Consider the following 22,291-nt stretch of genomic DNA (forward strand, 5'->3'; position numbering starts at 1 on the left):
TCAACCTTCATGTATAACCCCCAAAATTATTTTTTTAAAAAAAAAAAAAAAAAAAAGTTCAAACAAGGATGCCATCAAAGCCAAAAAAATCCCATTAGAGTCTGCTAATCACTTTCCCAAGCTTTCTGCATTCAGCAATGTAAGCAGCATATAGATCCCTGATGAGAGACATCACAAACAGAACAAAAAGTAATTAGGATGACCAGCATAATCAGCTTTCTTTTTTATGTCTTTCATGTAGTTGTGTCAACATACATGGATTTCTTGATAGCAGCAACAGCCTCTTCTGCAGGCTTGAAGTCTTCCACTCGCACTGTTTTTTTCTCATTCCTTTTGTCTATTCACAGATGGTGAAGGATTGAAGATGAAACATGAAGAGCAAGTGCAAACACAAACATGCAAAACTTCTGTGCATATAGTAGAGGATACAGTCCTCGAAGAAACTGCGGATCTCAGCAAGGCGATGTGGAGGGAGTTCCCCGATCTCATTGTAATGACGAAACTCAGGATCATCAGCACACACTGCTATTACCTTGTCATCTCTTTCGCCCTGTAAAATCATTATATTACCTCTATCACCGTTTTCTCTGCTACATGTAATCCAGTGCACCGAACTTTAGTGAACTAACCTGATCAATCATAGGCATTAATCCAATTGCACGGGCACGAAGAAAGGTACTGGGTAGGACAGGCTCCTGCAATGAATGACAAAGGGGACAGTTAGAAAGAATGAAGTGAAGAGATTCAAGAAAATGTTAACCTAATTCAAGTAACCTGCATAAGTATCAGAACATCCATGGGATCACCATCTTCACAAATTGTCCTCGGAATAAACCCATAATTGTGTGGATAAACAACAGATGAGTAAAGAACTCGATCAACCTACCAAATAGCTAGCACAGCATATGAGAGACCATGGCAGTGGCAGATTGAATTAAAATCCAGGCTTTAATTAGCTGAACTCACTTTGATCAGGCCACTGCTTTTATCAAGCTCATACTTCACTTTGCAACCTCTTCCAACTTCAACCATCTGCAACATAAATAAATAAAGACCTTTGTTAACATTTGCAGAAACACTGTAACTTATGAATATAACTTTCTTCAATGTAACTTTCCAGCATATGTCAGTATCTATCTAATACAGCAAAGAAACACTTACACAATTAAAAACCTTTGGTGCATCTGGCCCTGCAACCACATAGCATTGAGCATATGAGCACTACTGATACACATTAAACACACACGTGACACGGCACAACCCTTTTATAGCTCTTTTACCAGAGATAAGTGAAAAATAATTAAAAAACAATTCACTACAAAACTTGAAGGTGTACACTGTAAGAAGCAATTATTACCAATTTCTAAGTCATGCCATGGATGAGAAACAACACAAGTGCGAGACATGGAGGACAGAATCCTTGGATTCAGAGGGGTCCCCGAGTTTGTTCCACTTACTTCAGTGCTTGTTTTGGCCATTTGCAACTAAGATAAGAAGCAAGGGAATAGCAGCAATATAAGTAATCCTCAAAAAGAAATGGGGGCAACTACCTAGTTCCTTGAACCCCTAAGCCCTTCATGGAATTCAAATTTTCTTGATCTCTCTTCATTGTCATTGAAAACTAAAACTATACAGTAATTGGGGCAAGATAAATTAAAGAAACCAGAGCAATAATATACAGATGATGATCAGATAAAAATAAATCAAATAACACAAATAAAATATGATTCTTGAGCCTTGAGGGAAAGATAAAATATGAATAGCATCAGATTCTCCTTCTTTTCATATTATACTATTACAGAAGTGAACACGATCCAAAGAAGAAAGCTTACGGTAATTTAGAGCCTATAACATCGTCTACATGCAGTTGTGACGAACAATCCAATAAGAAACATTACGATACGAAGTCATATTCTGCAGAGAAACTTACTGAATAAGCAAAACAAATTAAAGAAAATGAATGGCTTACAGTGAGACGAGAGAGATATCAGAATGAGAACGCTGATGAAAAGCTTTTCTTTTCCGATTCCGGTGATGAATAATGCGAAGAGGCTTTGCGTTTTTGCGAGGTCGAATATATTGCATATTGTGGCGGTTGGACAGTTACCGTTTTTCAAGCAGGTAGTTAGCCAGTTTAGAGTCAATGCAAGTCGTTGGATTATCAGTATGTTTGATCGAACGGACAGTGGCGCGGCAGAGTCGGTCTTGCTATTTTTATTTTTATTTAAAGGAGGAATAGCTCTCATCAATTCATTAATCCAACAATAAACCACCCAATTCCTAGATCCTAACGACTCCCCACCCTCTCCAAACCGCATCGGGATGGCGGAGGGGGAGCCGGCGCCACACAGCTCAACCTTATCCCCGCCGGATTCCTACGCCGCCGTGGTTCTCGGCGGCACCTTCGATCGCTTACACAACGGCCACCGCCTCTTTCTCGAGGTTCTTTCAGCTCCTCGCTCCGCTCAAATTTCCGGTGTTCCCTTCTATTTTTGGTGAATATATACCTGCTTATTTTGCAGGAGGCAGCTAAATTGGCCAGGGAGCGAATTGTAATCGGCGTTTGCGACGGCCCAATGTTAACTAAGAAACAGGCATTAGTTCTTTTATTCTGGCGTTTATTCATTTCTAATTACATTTTTATGAAATTTAAGTTTTTAAACTCAGATCAACAGTTCAAACTAGGGATTTGGAAATTGGAAGCTTTTGAATTTTGACTTGGTATTAAGATATTCTGGGAAATTGTGGCACTGCATAATCACTTTTTAAGAACTGATATAGTTTGCATTGCCTCATTTTGACCATATTTGCTGCCTTTTTTTAGCTTTCTGTAGTTCTATTCTTGTTCTGATTATAGCATTTGATCATCCACTTGAGGTACTAGGGCTAGGGTCATGACTTGGTCTCTTCCTTTTTCAGTATGCTGATCTAATAGAGCCTATTGAGCAAAGGATGGCAAATGTCAAGGATTATATCAAGGTACTAAAAATTGTTCTAAATTGCGTTGTGCTTTGCTCTTTCGTGTTGTAATCTGATGTTGAAAATGTGATCAAGGTACTAAAAATTGTTCTAAATCGCATCGTGCTTTGCTCTTTCGTGTTGTAATCTGGTGTTGGAATGTGATTTAATCCTCATTCAGTTAAAGTTCTTTGTGCTATAGCAATTTCTAGTTTTACTCCATAAGTCTAAGCATGTGGATTTTCTTCTTCCAGGCTTGAAATTATTCGGTTGTGTACCGTATATAGCAACTAAGCAGGCAGGCGATTAAACTTGCAAATAAATGAATAACAGACAAAGTTGGTCCAAAATAAGGAGTTTCCCTTTTGATGTGTTATGATAGTGACATGTTCCTTTAATATTTTTTTTTGTTTGTTTTTTTTTTTTTTGTTTTAGTCTATCAAGCCACAGCTGGTTGTACATGCAGAACCTATTGTGGATCCTTATGGCCCTTCAATAGTTGATGAGAATTTGGAGGCTATTCTTGTCAGGTTCTTACTTCTAATCTTTCCATTTCTAACTTTTCGTTAGCCTTCACTTATACGAAGTCTTCTGTTTCTCTACTCGTGAATGCTTTTGAAGAATAGAGAAGATTTCTGTACTGTTTATGAATATTCTCTTTTTGCTCTTGATCAACAATTCACCATTCACATCTTTCTTATATGTCGTTGATCAAGTATAAGTGTAGCATAATTGAAATGTGTTTATGTCATTTGTGTGATAGCAAGGAGACATTACCAGGTGGAATCTCTGTCAATAAGAAGAGGGCTGAGAAAGGTCTCTCGCAACTAAAGGTCTGTCTCGGGGACAATTGCATACTGTTCTTGATACGAGACATCTAGGTTGCTTTGCTTATTGAACTATAAAGCCTCATTCTTTAGCGTATTCTGCAGATTGAAGTTGTGGACCTAGTCTCTGAAGAATCAAGTGGAGAAAAACTGAGTTCCTCAGCTCTGAGAAAACTTGAAGCTGAGAAGCTCAGGAATGCTCATCCTGAAGTTCAGATATAGTTCATGTGGCGCCTTACACAACTGGAAAGGGGGGTTGTTCTTGCTAGTTTCTGAAGTTTTTCTTTTTCTTTTTTTTTTTTTTTATGCAAGAGGAAATTTATATTTGCCCTTGTTAGTTTATGAGGTTTTCAGAAGCCTGTATATTTCAGTACCACTCCTGAATGGTTTCTGTAAATCAGAATTCTAAAGATATACGTATATTCTTTTGATTTATCCATTTCATTAAAAAATTAAGTTTGGAAAGAAATTAGAACTAGGATGTCAATCTTAGCCAAAAACAAACTGATAGAATGACCTGATAAGTTAAAAAAATTTTAAGATTAGAGCTAAGAAATTGTAACTCAATAAAAAATTAGTTTTACAAGCTTGATGGCTCAAAATTTAGGGGGCTAGCCCTGATAATCAAACCCACTTAAAGATATTCTTTGTGATGTGAAACTAAATATATAGGGAATTTATTTAAATTCTATCTTTAGTAATTTTTATTAAATTTGTAAATAAAATTTAAATAATTTTTTTTATGAAAATAAATAATGAAATTAAAAAAACTTATTATAATTATTATATTATAGTGTGAATATATTAATTATTTTTAGTTGGAATTTAGAAATGAAGGTTTATATTGATTGAACAATGTATTTTATTAGTGTAAATAAGATAATTTATTAAAATTAAAAGTTTAGAATGTTAATTTGAAAATATTAAATGAGTCTGCCCAATAAGCATGTCAACTAGATTTTTTAGGGTTAGGGTCCAGAATTTAAAACGCATGAAACAAAAATCGATTAGCCCAAACTAATAAGTCCAATAACCTGATAGGATTATTTCTGGTTGTTATACCATATACCATGGTCCACCTTGCAAGGTGTATTTTTTTTTTTTTGAAGACTTAAATTATGTATTTTTAGTATTGAAATTGTGAACATCTATCTAGAATATAAATTGTGTTTCTAAGTCAAAACACATAACAATTGTACTAAATTTTAAAAAAATTAAATTGTGTATTTTTAGCATTGGAATTGACTGCAGTATTTGAAAGGAACTTGTGAATACAAAACAAAGTAATCAATTACATATATGTTAACATTGTGTTCGTAGTATACAAATTGTGAATTTTTAAAAGGTAAATTGTGAATATTTAATGTGTAAATTGTTACAGAATAATTTGCCGACTATTTCCTTTTCATTTGGTTTATTACAAAATAATAAATTTAGTTCTTGCAGTTGAACTCTATTATGGATTTTAAGCACTTTCTCTATCAAGACATCTCATTTATTACTTATCAGGACTCTGGTTTTTGAGGAGGAAGAAGAATCAAGAAGAGAATAGTAGCAAATACTGGATTGATCATGGGGCAAATCTTACTATTCATATCAATATATTATAAACCTTTCCATATTGCTTTGACCATACCTCGTACAATAACTGCACTCAAGTTTTTCTATCTTTTTTTCCAGATCATCTGGAAAAGTCATAAACGCATTTTTGCTAACCAAAATTTCATGTCTAATCTCAGCTGTATATTTCTAAATCATTTCATTTTATAGCAGTTGCTTAACACTTGCATTTTACCAAGTTCAGCGACAAGGAGATTAGTCATCAATTACACGTTTCGATCCAACAACAAGATGCTATTCATAAAAAGTTCTTTTTTTGCCTGGTTCATTGGCCAAATTTTAGTATGTGAATTTTTTGAATTGACATAAAAACACATACGTATTAATTTGCCCGAAACCGAACGTGTTGGTCTAATTGACATCCCTATTTAGAACATTCAAACAAGTAGAAGACTTGAAATTAGAAATTTCAAATTATAATATCTAATATCAAGATAATAATAATAATAATAATAATAATAATAATTAGCCTGCAGTAAATAAAAATAACAAGCCGGTTAAAACGGGTTAAACGGCTATGATTTCAAATATTTGAAACTGAAGGCTTTTAATCCTATCTTCTCCTTATAACCTCCTCAAGTTCTTCATATTTGGGAGAAGTTCTTCATATTCAAACACAGAATATCATTTGTTCATAGTGCTAACCACAAGTGTACAACATAATCTCCTTCATAGTTCATTCATCTCGAAGGAGTTTTTGAAAGAGTTGGTTATCAGTAAGTCTTATGGTTTTCTTGAGATAATTTGTTTTGTACAGTACAAGCATCATTGTTCCTTGATCAAAACCTTAATCTGCGATTTCTTGTTCCTTAAACTGTTAATTCTCGTTTTCAGGTTGTGAATTTCTGCGTATTCCGATTCTGAATCTTGAAGGGTATGAACATCAATGGATTTCATCATCACTTCTCCTGTATGGTTTCTCAAATTCAGAAACTTTATTTAAAAGGGTGTTTGATTATGGGATTTTCTTGTATCCATTGCAGGTTCATATTCTGAAAAATGAATGATTTGATGACCAAATCGTTCTTGAGTTATGTGGAATTGAAGAAACAGGCGCAAATGGACAATGAACCAGAAGAAAGGGACATAGAATTAGGGCAACTCAGCAATGAAGATGCCTGTAATCTCTCCCAGTTCTTCCAACAAGTTGAGGCAATACAGACAGACATAAAAGGGATCACTGATCTCCTGTCTGATCTTGAATCCCTAAATGAAGAGACCAAAACCACCCACAGTGCCAAGGTTTATCGCGGCCTCAGGGACCGGATGGACTCAGACATGGTTGCTGTTCTTAGGAAAGCCAAGACAGTCAAGACCAAACTCCAGGAACTGGATCAATCGAACCTGGGAAACCGGAAAATATCAGTGGCATTTGCGAAAGGAACTGCAGTTGATCGAATCAGAGCTTCCACCACTCATGGACTGAGAGTGAAGCTAAGGGACATAATGAATGATTTCCTAGCTCTGAGACAGAAAATTGTCCTGGGGTACAAGGAAGATCTAAGGAGAAGATACTACAATGCAACAGGGCAAGTTCCCAGTGAAGAAGTGATAGAGAAGATGGTTCTGGGAAGGGAAGATGTTCAGATCTTTGAACAGAAAGCGGAAATGAAAGAGGAGAACAAGGAGAGGCATGAAGCTGTGATAGATATTCAGAGGAGTCTGGATAAGCTCCATCAAGTGTTCCTCGACATGGCTGTCATGGTTGAAGCTCAGGGCGAACAGATGAACAATATCGAGCGGGCAGTCACCACTGCTGGAAGCTTCGTCAATGGTGGAACCAACAATCTTTTCTACGCTAAACAGATGAAAAGGGAGAAGAAGTGGCTGCACTGGGTGTTCGCTGTACTGGCTATCACCTTACTGGTGTGCCTCATTAGCCTGCTAGTTTCTTGAGAGAATCCATGGGGGGGAAATCATTAGATTCTATGATCTTTAGGCAATAAAAGATCATAATATGAATGTTCTATGTTCATCCTTTTTCAATTAAGCTGGGAAGTGGGAATGTTTCCTTTGCCATGAGCCTGTTCATATGTATACAGTTTCAACATGCAAGGCGTGTCGAATCATCATGACAACAATGGAGAAAAATACTTGTGTTATATATACCATGAAGGGCGGCTTGATGCATACACCTTTATTTGCATTGCATTGTTGTCCAAATCGAGGAAATAGAGCAGTACAACAAAATTGAGAATTCTACTCGCAATTCTTCAAGGAATACTTAAATGTTGCACAGCAGTCCAGGATTGGTTCGGCTCTAACTCAACTTGTCCAATCTAAGGTAAACAGAGTAAAAAACATACAAAAACTAAATGTTAGGGGCAACCCAGCCAAGTTGATCAGGTTGTTGGCTTGGTAACCACAGGTTCCAAGTTTAACTCCTAGTGGGAGCAGCCTATTAGTCTTCTTGGTTTGACCCGGTCAGCTATGGGCAACTAGCCAACCAAGGCTGGTTTACCTCCTTATGGTCTTTTGCTAGTTAGGGCCACAATGCGGGATTTACCCAGTGCACACCCTTAAGTAGTAGCTGCGGGTTTTCCTCGTCATCCAAAATTATTAAGCAATCTCTACAGTGACTATGGGTTCAAGTGCTTCTCACCTTGGCATTTTCAACACAAACAAAATCTTTGTAGCACGCTTCCATTGTAAGATGTGGGTTCCACAGAACAGCATCCGACCAACTGCACAAAGTAGATAAGCACGCACAAAATCTATAAGTGTTTTCTAGACAACAATAGCAAGGACTTTGAATTATACAAGAACGGAATTGCAAAGTTAAATGAATGTTGAGTCAATAAAGAAGGGAAATTCTCGTCCACTATTTCCTTTCTGGGAGGGGAGGCAAGTGTTTGCATTAACTTACTTCGTATTCTTGATGCTTATTGTGTCACCCAAACCATTATCCAGCTGTAACTCATTAGGAGATTCGAGATAAACGCAATCTACAAAGCCAGGAAATGTAACAACATCCCTGAACCATGAAATAAAAGAAATAACGAGAATAAGCACGAATTAATTAGCCTAGGTAACAACTATACTTGACGGGGAGTTTAGCCACCCTGAAAAAGAATTAACTCTCTTTGCTCTGAATTTGCTGAGATATTGATACAGACCTTTCCTCGTTACCCTCCACTGGATTTTTAGGATCGGGATGTTTGTTCAGTGTTTTACAACCCTTTAAGCCTCTAACTGACACACTCCCAATAGAACCCTGCCAAACAGAAACTTTGAACTTTCAGGATTTGTGCAGATCGCACAACCTCTAATAATTATCTGCAATTATACAAAAACCTCAACTTCTTGATTGGCCATACAGAAGTTTACTTACACGGAAGTAAGTATGCAAGGCGGTAGTGAAAGAAAATGGTTTTTGGTCTGTATTTGTAACTCTAAATTCTGTAGAAAGTGTCTTCTCATCCAGAGTAACCTGAGAAAGAAAATTTCATTCATGAAATGGTTTGGCATTATTATTTAGACATCGAACCTGTTCTTGCAATTGGAATATCTACCGACTATAAATTCCAAGTTGTGAACTTCAAGCATAAGGGATAAATAATCAAGCCACTAACCTTGTATAAAGCTTGGAAACTATAATCCCACATAGAACGGCTATAGGGGCCATCCTTCAGCTCAACAGTAATAACAGGATTTCCTTCAACATTTTCAGAATTAACAAGCGACCAGTCCACATTCCTTGCAAATCCATGCTGTAAGCAATACAAGCATCCTTAAGAGTCAAAATTAACACTGAGAAAGTGACCACAGTTTGAAGCTATCGTAACTTCATTCATCGAAAACAATTGCAGTGGATTTACCTGCTGAATTTGACCAGGTCCAAACTGCGGGAAACAATGTGGTATTCCTCCACTGTGCCAATGGGAAACTGTCAGTAACTTGGTATATTGGTGAATCTCACATCTCTAATTTCTCCTAGAATTCAAGCCTAAGAAACAGAAAATCCCAGAGATCCTTTAGCAATAACAAGTCATTAAATATTATTTTCCCAGTAATCACCAATGTATGAAAGCTTTCGCCATTTTAATGAGAAATGACAGAGAGGTTATCAGACTAAAAGTTTTCAAGTGAAATAAGCATTTTGATTATGGGGAATAAGAGCAGAAAAGGATAACCTGATTGGTTTTTGCCCATTGAATACAGCATCTGGCCGAACAAAAAGGAGATCTTTATTGCCTACTTTCCACGATGTAATACACGCTCCAAACAAATATAGCTCCGCCTCACTGCAAAATATCAAGAATCAGATAAACCAAGGCACCAAGAAGTGCATTCTTAAAGTTACCTGTGAGAAAAAAGTATATATCAGAGGGCATACTCTTGTGGGACATAATTAAAATAAGGCTTATTGGTAAAAAATAAAACTACACATTTATGCATTGTGACAATAATATCCGGATCTTTAAATTTTGGCAATTTAATACCAAAGTACCAAACATTTGTGTTTTGTGAGAAACCATGGCACCAAGGAGTGCACTTTTAAAGCTACCAACGAGGGGGGGAAAACTAGCTATAGGAAGGCATTCTCCTGAGACATAATTACAATAAACACGTTCTTCAGAAGATAAATACTAAAAACAGAACAATGTGAAGATTCAAACATGCCAAATAGTCTAGAAGGAAAGTTCATTTGAGAATGTGGTCATTTGGCAAGATGCCACATATCTTTATGAAAGATTATATCAATGCATGGCTTCATTTGGAATGATCCTATTAACTAGACAATATAAAAGAATACATAGCAGCTATTGGCAACCTAGGTTGTTTGTAACATCCCTGGAAAGTGGCTGGAAAGGTATGGAGACAGAAAGGAAGAAAGGGAAGGCAAAGGTTAAGGAGAGGAATAGCAAAACGACGTCGCAAGAAGGCAAGCAATTGGAGGTCGTTAAGCTCAAAGGATCAGACGACGTCGTTTATCCTAAACGGCCAATCAGTTAATATTCCCATTCAGACGACGCCGTTCGACACCTTGAACCTGGAAGCTTCCTCCCAGCTGTGATCCGAGAATTATGGGATTAGTGCTCTGTAGTGCTGAGCTGTTTCGTTGTATTTAAGCATTCCTGTGAATTAAAGGAATTTATGCTGAATCATAATAACAGAATTCTCTTTCTCAATCTCCTCTTTCTCTCTTTCTTCACCCCAATTTCCCAGTTTTCTGCTTTGTTTAGTTTCCAACTCCCAGGATCGTTGCAGCTGGTATCAGAGCCCACCATGGATGAACGATTCCAGAAGCTGGAAGCTACTGTCATTGAGCTCAATAGCAAGATTGACACTCGCTTCCAGGCCACACAAGACTCGGTCACTGAGCTTACAACCCAATTTGGTAGCCTGAAAGAAGAGCTCCTACAGCTGCTGAGGTTGAATCGGCCTTCACCTCCTGTGATGGGGTCGTCACCTGGGCAATCTTCCGTTCATGGACAGTTCCCGGGCGAGCCTAGCGCCGTGCCGGAGAGACCGAGGGGAAGACCTGACAAAGCTCCTGCCGTAGAAACAGATGGTGATGAACTGGATCAGGAAACTGAGACGCCTAGAGGGCAAGGTCAGACCGCAAGGAATGGTGAATGGGCACCCAGGAGGGGAGTGATGGAGGGCATAAGGCAGGGTTTGGCTGGTCAGAATCTAGAACTCATGAGGTACAAAAGCGAGTTCCCACCATTTGACTACAATCACCCCAGACAGTGGATCATCAGGTGTGAGAAATTCTTCATACTCTCTAATATCCCTAGGCAGGATGTTCTTAATTTGTTGTTTGTGCACCTGACTGGGAGGGTAGGAATATGGTTGGAGAGTTATATTCATGAGTTGAGAGAGGGTTTCACGTGGCCTGCCTTTGCAGAGGCAGTGTGTAGAAGGTTTGGAGACAATGGAGCCTCTCTGATGGAGGACTTTGCTAGTCTCAAACAATGGAATGGAGTAGATGAATTTACAGATGCATTTGAAGGGTTTAAGAGTCTCTTGTTGCAATCTTATCCCTACCTCACTGAGAACTACTTTATGGAGAATTATATTGCCAGGCTCAAACAGAATCTAAGGTGTTTCGTAAGGACTTCCAAACCTAGGAGGTTGGAGGATGCCATATGGTATGCAAGGCAGTTTGAGAAAGGTTTAAAACCTGTTGACAGCCATAGATCCCCCTCATGGAACACTAAACTACCACAATCCCACCCCACTTCCAAAGTTTCCAGTTCCCACTCTAATAATCCCTTTCCCTACAACCAAGCTCCCAAACCTTCACAATCCATTCAAACTACTACATCCAAAAGCCCAGAAATTACCCAATTCAGAAACCAGCTGAGAGAACAAAAGAGATGCTTTAAATGCTTTGACCCTTGGCAACCAGGGCACAAATGCAAGGGACCAACCTTCAATATTATAGAGGACCAAGAGGTCTTGGAATCATTGGAGTTGGAACCAACAGAGAGAGGTCAGGAAGGGGAAGAGGCTGAAGTCTCTCTGTGTGCTGTAGTTGGTGGTGAAGGGCTGAATACCATCAAACTGTTGGGGATGATACAGAAGCAGCCCATAGTGATTTTAGTTGATAGTGGGAGTACCCACAGCTTCTTGGATCCCAAATTGTTGAGCCAGTTGAGAAGGGAACCAGAGAAGGCAAAACCACTTTGGGTGACAGTAGCTAATGGTGAGACAGTACTGAGTGATTCAATCTGTCAGGATCTCCACTGGCAGATTCAACAAGAACAGTTTGTGAAAGATTTTAGGCTCCTCAGACTTGGGGGGTGTGATATGGTGTTGGGTATGGATTGGGTTGATCTGTTTGCACCAATCCAGCTACATACAAGACCACCAGGCATTTCTTTTCACAAGGAAGGCAAGAGAGTTTTTCTGAAAGGATTGACTAAGAAGGTGTGGTTAAAGGCAGCCACTGAGAAACAAATTAAGAAATGGCATAAGGAAGGTGTTCAGGGCTTCCTGGTTCAGTGTACTACCATGCCTACTAATGTTTTAGGTGCAGAATCCCAGCTAAACCACACTACAAACCACAATACTGCACCTGAACTAGCTCAACTGTTGGCTGATTTCCATGACCTGTTCCAAACTCCCACTACCCTACCTCCACAAAGAACCCATGACCACACTATTCCATTGATTCCTGGTGCCAAGCCTGTGAACACTGGACCTTACAGATACTCCTTTGACCAGAAAAACATAATTGAAAAGATGGTGGAAGAAATGCTTGCAGCAGGGGTAATTACCCCTAGCTCTTCTTGTTTTGCATCTCTAGTGCTGTTAGTTCCCAAGAAGGATAATACTTGGAGGTTCTGTGTAGATTACAGAGCTCTCAACAACATCACCATTAAAAATAAGTTCCCTATACCCTTAGTTGAAGATCTGTTTTCAGAATTGGCAGGATCTGTGTGTTTCTCTAAAATGGATTTGAGATCTGGCTACCACCAAGTCAGAATGAGGGAAGGTGAGGAGTATAAGACAGCATTTAGAACTCATCAGGGACTTTATGAGTTCAAGGTAATGCCATTTGGGCTTACCAATGCTCCTGCAACCTTCCAAGCACTGATGAACCAAGTATTTCAACCCTTGCTCAGAAAATCTGTCCTAGTGTTTTTTGATGATATATTGGTTTACAGCCCTAATTGGGAAAGCCATTGGCAGCACTTGAGGGAGGTTTTGACCATCATGAAGCAGCATCAATTGCTAGCTAAGCTCAGTAAGTGCTCATTTGCCCAAACTCAGGTGGAATATTTAGGGCACATTATATCTCAAGCAGGCTTACAAACTGATCCTGCAAAACTAGAGGCTGTAGCATCTTGGCCCAAACCCTTGTCTGTTAAGGCCCTCAGAGGATTTCTTGGGTTGACTGGGTACTACAGAAGGTTTATCAAGGGGTATGGAGTCATTAGTAAGCCTCTAACTGAGATGTTGAAAAGAGATGCATTCAGATGGACTAAGGAGGCTGAGAAGGCCTTTGATGAACTCAAGAGTGCCTTGTGTAATTCTCCTGTGCTAGCACTCCCTGACTTTCAAAAAGCCTTTGTGGTGGAAGCTGATGCCAGCTATAAGGGAATGGGGGCTGTCTTGGTCCAGGAGGGAAGACCAGTAGCTTTCTTTAGCAAGGCTTTTGGGGAGAGACACCTGGGATTATCAATCTATGAAAAAGAATACCTATCCATCATCAATGCTGTGGATAGGTGGAGATCTTATCTGATGGGAAGACATTTTATAATCAAAACTGACCACCATAGCTTGCAATTTTTATTGGAACAGAAGATTACCACTGCACTCCAACAGAAAGGGTTAACTAAGCTATTAGGGTTGGACTACTCTATTCAGTATAAAAAGGGAATTGACAATGCAGTTGCAGATGCCCTCTCTAGAAGGGAAACTGATAGTGTGGGTAATATGAGTGCTATCTCAATTGTGCAACCTCAGTGGATGGAGGACATAGTCAAGAGTTACAAAGATGATCAATGGGCCAATGAAAACCTAACTGCTGCCCTGGTTAACCCTTCAACAAATCCTAAGATCAGTATAGAGGGTGGGCTGATCAGGTACAAAAACAGACTATATGTGGGGACTGCTGGGAATTTGAGACAAGATCTGATTGCTAAGTTACATGACTCTGCAATAGGAGGTCACTCTGGCCAGAATGGAACTTATCAAAGAATCAAAGCATTGTTTTACTGGGAAGGCTTAAAGAAGGATGTCAGGGAATGGGTAAGGAAATGTGACACTTGCCAAAGATGCAAGAATGAGAATGTGGCTAGCCCTGGCCTCCTACAACCCTTACAAATCCCTGATGGGGCTTGGCAAAGCATCTCCATGGACTTTGTAGAAGGACTTCCAAAGTCTAATCACAAAGAAGTGATACTGGTGGTGGTAGACAGATTCACAAAATATGCTCATTTCATACCCTTGTCTCACCCCTACACTGCAGAAGGAGTAGCTGATATGTTTATGGAGAATATTTACAAGCTCCATGGATTACCAAGGAGCATTGTGACTGATAGAGATAAGATCTTTACCAGTAAGTTTTGGCAAGCACTGTTCAAAAACATGCAAGTAAAATTAAACCTATCTACTGCCTACCATCCACAGTCTGATGGATAGACTGAAAAGGTTAACCAATGTTTAGAATCCTATTTGAGGTGCATGGTTTTCCAAAGACCTAAGAGTTGGGCAAGTTGGCTGCATTTGGCTGAGTGGTGGTATAACACCAATTACCACTCATCCCTCCAATACACTCCCTTTCAGGCACTTTATGGATATCCACCACCATTACTGGCTATTAATCTGACAGAAGGGGACTTGACTTGGATTACTGAAAGGGGTGCTATACTATCAGCTCTGAAGGAGAATCTTAAGAATGCTCAGAACAGGATGAAGATGCAGGCTGACAAGGGAAGGAGTGAGAGATCTCTAAACATAGGGGATTGGGTATACCTCAAGATCCAACCCTACAGACAAGTCACACTGGCAGTGAGAAACAATTTGAAGCTATCTTCAAAATACTATGGTCCTTATGAGGTGGTAGGAGGTGGGAGAGGTTGCCTATAAGTTGCATTTACCTCCAGGAACATTGCTGCACCCTGTGTTCCATGTCTCTCAATTAAAGAAGCGAATTGGTGAAGGGAATGTGGCTCAGCTCGACCCTCCTGCTGTGGGAAAAGGTGGTCAAGTGTTGGCAGAACCTGTGGCTGTTCTGGGAAAACGAATGGTGAAAAGAAACAACAGTGCTGCAGTTGAAATACTTGTGCAGTGGGCTAATTTGCCAAAAGAGGATGCAACCTGGGAGGATTATTATCACATTAAGCGCCAATTTCCGAATTTTGATCCTTGGGGACAAGGATCAGCTGATGGGGAGGGTGTTGTAACATCCCTGGAAAGTGGCTGGAAAGGTATGGAGACAGAAAGGAAGAAAGGGAAGGCAAAGGTTAAGGAGAGGAATAGCAAAACGACGTCGCAAGAAGGCAAGCAGTTGGAGGTCGTTAAGCTCAAAGGATCAGACGACGTCGTTTATCCTAAACGGCCAATCAGTTAATATTCCCATTCAGACGACGTCGTTCGACACCTTGAACCTGGAAGCTTCCTCCCAGCTGTGATCCGAGAATTATGGAATTAGTGCTCTGTAGTGCCGAGCTGTTTCGTTGTATTTAAGCATTCCTGTGAATTAAAGGAATTTATGCTGAATCATAATAACAGAATTCTCTTTCTCAATCTCCTCTTTCTGTCTTTCTTCACCCCAATTTCCCAGTTTTCTGCTTTGTTTAGTTTCCAACTCCCAGGATCGTTGCATTGTTTTACCTCCTCGTGGTCCTTTGCAGGTTAAGTTCACGAGGCGAGATTTATTCAATGCACACACTCGGGCAGTGTGGTTTCCTTGTCACTCAAAAAAAAAAAAAAAAAAAAAGAAAAGAATACATAGCAGCCTAGTTTTGATCACTAATTCACTAGCAACTTAATATCCAGGAGAAGAAACATAGCCAGCAAACCATAATATCAAATTGCAGTAATCAATGCAATAATATAAACGTTTGATTTATGAAAACTAAGATGAAATTAAGCAAGAATTATAGCACAATTAAACTCAAATTAGTAATGTACCTTCCAGGAGAAGTCAAAACAACCTTGGGCAAATTCCCAAGCCCTTCAGTAACCTTCACTCCCAAACAAGGGCTCTCCTTGTTCCCACTCGCAAATGCCATTCTAGAATACCTATCAGTTCGAGCAATTTCTCAAATAAAGACAAGAACAACCCCAAAGATTGCATTTTTCTTATCTGGGTTCTTTATTTTCATCTTACGATTAGCTTCTTTTAACAGCAAAAATGTGATTTGATTGACAGAGAGAGAGACTCACCGGTTGACTCGCCGTAGTTTGGGCGAGGTTAGGGGAGAAGCAGACCACGTCACGGACATGGAGATTGTCGCCATCTTCGACCTTTTTTATGGTGAATCTGGATAGATTTTGAGGTTGCTGGAGCAATGGATACAGTCGCTTTGACCCGAAGCTCAACAAGCAAACACCAAAACACTGCTCATGGAATATGCTTTTGCTCGGGTAATCCTATGATGCGTCACTAGAAATTCGCATATTCTTTTGGTTTACTTTTGTGGCTCTATGCCATTGATGCTCTATCTTAATCTGGTCGTGTTAACGTTTGTTTTTTTNTTTTTTTTTTTTTTTTTTTTTTTTTTTTTTGATAATACCAACTCTATTACATGGTATTTGCTTATTGCTCGTGTTAAAGTTAAACTATGGTTGGTGCGACATTTGTTTTTTTTTCTTTGTCACAATGGTAACTGGACCATTCGATATTGTAACATGTTCTAAAGGTGTGTTTACAAAAATCAAGCATGAAATATTTAAATACGAGAGTCATATTATATTCTTTCGAAACGTGCAACACCTATCAAACTTGTAACCTTCAATAGCGCACCATACATTTCACATAATCACTCCAAAGAATTAGATGAAGAAAAGCTAGAACATCCAATAGCTTTATTCTTGTTCGCACTGGGGTCCAATTAATGGACAAGGGTTTTAAACTCTTGCAGCTCGTTTACTAATTGAAAAATTTCTTCAATTTTCTGAAAATTTAAAAAATTGGAGAAAAAAAATAGAAAACATGTTTACTAGCACAGTTTTTCATTTTCAAAACAGGAAACAATTTTTCAGTTTTATATAAAACTGAAACACTATTAAAAACGGTTTGCTAATGAAAAACATAATCATCTATCATATAACGACATTCTCACCATTATATACTTACATATTTATTCATTACTATGATTACATTCATTATCATCTTCTTTTACTTATCATCATCTTCTATCTTTTCTATTTGCATTACTTATTTAAACATAACTTATTTCCTTATGCTTAAAATTATACATCATTCACATTATCAAAATTAAAAATTAAAATCTGCACCATGTTTTATATTTTGATTGAACTCAATTGATTATTATTGGTTTAAATATTTTTAATTATGTTATATCGAATACAAGTTTGGTCCATATATCAAATATTGAAATTTCACATATATTATTATATTAGAATTCAAAGTTAAAATTATATATTATAAACATGTCATTCAAATAAATATATCAAAAAATATTAATATTATATAAACTAAATTTTATGTAAACTTAATAGGTTATTCGTTTGGATATATTTTTAGTTATATAAATTTGGCTCAGATATCAAATGTAAAAATTTTACATATATTACACTTAAAAGTATATATATATATATATATATATATATATATATATATATTCTATTTAAACCAAATATATTTTAAATATGTTAAATATAAGGTCTAAAAATCACTCGAAATTAAACTTATGTTAATTTTATAACGTTAATTTAGAAAAATAAATTTAAAAAATTAAATGTTAGTAACGAAAACTCAGGCTAACTAAATTGGTTTCCTAGCTATAATACAATAATCCATGAAATTATTATTGGTTGATATAAACTTGGTTTAAATTTTAGACATAATTAATTTAAATCAAGAGAAACATATTACAAAATGTAATCAATGTTTATTTTGAAAAGAATATAAATATTAGGAGACAATAATATTTCAACTCAACATGAGAAGACAGAAAACAATCAAGAGCAAAACAGTAGGCACTAACTTTGCGGTCAAGCACGGACAAAATGATACAGCTAGCTGCATATGCTTCAGCTTTGGTGTCATCTCAAATATGTATCCATACATGTATATATACCCCAATTCCAGCAAATACTATGTTTGGTACACACGTTTCTAGAACAACCTCCGATTTGATATATACATGTTTTGATATGATCAATGTATATATCCATAGGTTTCAACTTTCAACTTGGATATATATATATGATCTATGTATATCATCTCTGTGTGTGTCATGTATAGATAGATAGATAGATAGATAGAGGATCAGTTGCGGTAATAAGTTGTAGGTGAACGTTTAGTCTTAATTTCAATCCTTGATCTAATCGAAATCAACCGTCCAGATTGAAGAAAACTTTAAAAAATATTGTGGCATTATGATAATTTTGTATAAGTTCAAAACTTAAGGTCTGTAGTTTTATAATTTAATGTGCATAGTTTTATAGCTTAAGCGTATGTTTAATGCTTAAAGTGCGTCACTTTCTAGTTTAAGGTGCATTAGTTTAAAACTTAGACAAAACTATATGTGAGACAATCTCACGGGTCTCAATCCGTGAGACGAGTCGGATCTTTGATTAATGAGATCAAATATCCGATCCATTAATCACATATCTGATTTCGTGATACGGCCTCACACAAGTGTTATCCTAAAACTTACTGTGCTTAAGTTTTAAGGTTAAGGTATGTAGTTTTATAGCTTAAGATGCATATGTTTAAAGCTTAAGGCGCATCACTTTTCTAGTTTAAGGACTTAAGGTGCGGTTTTTTTTTTTTTTTTTTTTTTTTTTTTTTTTTTTTTTTTTTTNGCATAATTTTATAGCTTAAAGTGTGTATGTTCAAAGCTTAAGGAGTTAAGGTGCATCAGTTTAAACTTAAGGTGTGTTATTTTATAGCTTAAGATGCGTAATTTTATATCTTAAGCTGCATCAATTTGAAACCGTTGATCATTTGCATGCATGTTGGCATGAACTTCTTTATTTTTTAAATAATTTTTTATTTGAGCCGTTGATAATCTAGATTAGATCAACGGCTCATATCTTAGTTTTCACATATTTTTCACTTGAGAGAGTCTTCGCACGTGATCTAATCTATATATATATATATATATATATATATATATATATATATATATATATATATATATATATATATATATGTCTTGTCAATCATAAAATTAAATGATAGAAATTAATATATTCAACATCACTTATTGAAAAAAGAAATACATGATAATTTTGCGTAAACAAAAACGAAAAAAGAAGAAAAAAGGAAAAGAAAAAAAAATCGGAAGTGAATCTTGCTAATAGTGGGTGGAATTGAGTGATATAAAATATAATATGATCGAAATGAGTGAATTGGAACTTGAAAATGAAGGAAAAATGTCATCTCTGCCGGCACACTTTTGCTGTAGTGAGTGGGATTGGGATATCCACTATGAAACATTCAACACCAGAAAAAATTAGTGTGAGATCCTTGGGTTAATATGAAATGTACTTAATTATTTATATTAACAAATGTAATATTAAATTAGAAATATAAAGTTTATTATTTATATAAAAAAATGTATTATTTTGAATTGATTTAAAAGTATTATATTTTTCATCAAAAGTATTACATTTTCCTTTATTAGTACAACATTACTTATAAGGAAAAATATAATACTTTTAATGAAAAAAATAGTATTTTTACATCACAATATAAAAATATTACATTTGTCCTCAAAAGTATTATGACTTCCCTTATAAGTAACAAACATTTTCTTCTTGATTTAATATTATATTGGCTAGTATAAGTAGTACATTTGTGTATTGACTCGACCAGTCGCGTCTCATGGATAAGAATTCGTGAGATGGTCTCACACACGTGTTACCCTTCAACACACACGCATTAGAGATCATATGTGAATACCTGTTTATGTAAAAAAATGTTGTTCAATCTCATTTATTGATCTAATCCAAATCAACAGTCCGTAACGAAGATTTTTATTTTTATTTTTTAAATGGTTGCACTATAGGGATGTTGTGTAAGTAAGTTTGGATGTTTTTTTTTTTTTTAAATCTTTGGTTTATTTCCGTTATTCGGATGTATATTTTTGTTTCTTCGGGTGCATAATTTTCCTCATAGACATGAATATTTCTAGTAAGCATATTGTTAATCAAATCCAACCAATAACCAATACAACTTGTTTTCATTTAGCGATTTGCATAAAAAGCAAATGAAAAATTCAAACTGATCAGCATATTACATTCAACTTTAATTTAAAACCAAAAAATAAGAATTAAAGGTTTCGGAGTGCTGATACACTTCTAACTTCTTGCTTCTCAATATAGGTGCATTATTTTTTCATCTTCAAGTGCATATTTTTTCATATTCGAGTGCATATTTATTTTATTAGCTTCTCAAACAATGGGTGCATTATTTTCCTCTTTCAAATGCATATGTTTGTCTCTTAGAGTGCATAGTTTCCCTCTGAGTGCATGTCTACTTTATTAGCTTCTCAAAAAATGGGTGCATTATTTTCTTCTTTGAGTGCATAATTTTAAACATTGAGGTGCATAATTTTAGGCCGCTGGGTGCATACCTTTAAAATGTATAACTTTTCACATTAGGGTGCATAGAGTTTAGCTTACGAGTGCATAAATTTTAATCATTAGGTGTTTTGCTTCCTTTGTGTGCGTAACTTTAATTTGACTCTTCAAGTGCCTAATTTTAAACCTTGAGGCGTATAACTCTGATTGATATATTAAGGGCATGTTTGATTTTTGACGAATCCGCCAACGTTGACGTTTTGACCAATATGTTTGGTTAGCAGCGGTTTGGCAGCAGCAGATTGCTCCAAACCGCTGAAAACTCAAACACTGCTATTAGCAACGTTTGAGTTTGGCGTTTTGGAGAAAATATAAATTTTTCTCAAAATGCCTTCACTTCTAATTAAAAAAAAAAACATATTGCAACCAAAGCCTTCTTGCAAGCGGTGAGAAGCCTAAGGCTTTTAAATTTGGAAGAGGATTAGAGGAGCTCAAGTGCTCCTCTTCCAAATCTTTCGACATCTCATTTACAAAGGGGAGCCACTTGGCTCCATGTGGCTCCCCTTTGTCTTTTTTTTTTTTTTTAATATTTTAAATTTTGTTATAATTTTTTTATTTTGTATTATTATTATTGTTGTAATTATTATTATTATTATTATTATTATTGTTGTTGTTGTTGTTGTAATTATTATTATTATTATTATTATTATTATTATTATTATTATTATTATTGTTATTGTTGTTGTTGTTGTAATTATTGTTGTAATTGTTATTGTTGTAAAAAAAGCTCTCTCTGGGTCAACAAATAAATTTACGCTCTCTCTCTTCCCTCTCTCACCTCCATGTAAGCACTCTCACTATAAAAAAAAAACCGTGAAATAACCACCACTATGGATGCTCTAAATCTTCTCTCTCTCACCCTCCCTATATATATATATATATATAGGTAGGGGGTATTAGATTAAATAAAAATAGGTGTCACGGTAAAAAATATAGTAAAATCGCAACCATTGATTTGAATTGGTTTATCAATACCCTTGAACAAAGGAAAATTTAAGAAAAATATTGTGGCATTGTAGTAAAATTTTTTAACGTTTAAGTGTATAATGTTTACATTACAAGTGTACATATTCTCTATTACTTGTGCATAAGTTTCATACTACAAGTGCATAAGGTTATATTACGCACACACAAAAGTGCACTCATTTTTAGAGCCTTTAATATGGACGCATAAGGTTATTTACGCGTGCACAAAAATATTCTCATTTTTAGAACCAACCTATAAAATACATCTTCACGTATATTACTTGTGTCTCAATCTTACTGTATATATAAAATACATATATCAATTTGATATTAGAGTCTGAGCTTAAATCTCACAAAAAATAATAATAATAATTTCATACTCGAATAGACATTTTATTATTAACTTAGGGGGTGTATTCAATCAAAATTTTTAAAGACTTTGAAATACTTTTAAAGTGATGGATTTTAATTGACTTTTGTAGAGTTTTTGTAGATTTTTTTAGAATCTTTTAAATTTTTATCAACTTTGTAAGGGTCTATAAATATCTGTAGGACAAACATTTATATACTTTTAAAAATTTTTTCATATTAAAAACTCTACGAAAATCATTAAAACTCTAAATTAAATACACCCTTACAAACATTCCATAACTTCTATTAATATTTTCTTACAAAAATAT

General features: G+C 36.2%; 2 protein-coding genes and 1 pseudogene across 2 annotated transcripts; 1 reads left to right on the forward strand and 2 right to left on the reverse strand.

Moving 5' to 3' along the window:
* Positions 1-40: 40 nt before the first annotated feature.
* Positions 41-1,436, reverse strand: LOC116014283 (soluble inorganic pyrophosphatase 2-like). The gene is made up of 8 exons (XM_031254309.1): positions 1,358-1,436; positions 1,162-1,190; positions 967-1,032; positions 775-882; positions 630-695; positions 430-550; positions 256-337; positions 41-158 (listed from the first exon to the last, which is right to left on the reverse strand). Exons 1-8 carry the CDS (start codon positions 1,404-1,406, stop codon positions 95-97), a joined length of 585 nt encoding a protein of 194 aa, XP_031110169.1. The 5' UTR covers positions 1,407-1,436; the 3' UTR covers positions 41-94.
* An 802-nt stretch (positions 1,437-2,238) lies between these two features.
* LOC116013633 lies at positions 2,239-7,301 on the forward strand (annotated as a pseudogene).
* A 68-nt stretch (positions 7,302-7,369) lies between these two features.
* Positions 7,370-16,505, reverse strand: LOC116013632 (putative glucose-6-phosphate 1-epimerase). Its single transcript, XM_031253494.1, has 10 exons — positions 16,254-16,505; positions 15,999-16,109; positions 9,539-9,649; positions 9,224-9,275; positions 8,978-9,115; positions 8,737-8,835; positions 8,522-8,619; positions 8,272-8,379; positions 8,008-8,089; positions 7,370-7,684 (listed from the first exon to the last, which is right to left on the reverse strand). The coding sequence occupies exons 1-10, from the start codon at positions 16,325-16,327 to the stop codon at positions 7,619-7,621; spliced, it is 939 nt and encodes a 312-aa protein (XP_031109354.1). The 5' UTR covers positions 16,328-16,505; the 3' UTR covers positions 7,370-7,618.
* Between the last annotated feature and the right edge of the window lie 5,786 nt (positions 16,506-22,291).

The sequence above is a fragment of the Ipomoea triloba genome, chromosome 3, assembly GCF_003576645.1.
Source record: "Ipomoea triloba cultivar NCNSP0323 chromosome 3, ASM357664v1".
Classification (NCBI taxonomy): domain Eukaryota; kingdom Viridiplantae; phylum Streptophyta; class Magnoliopsida; order Solanales; family Convolvulaceae; genus Ipomoea; species Ipomoea triloba.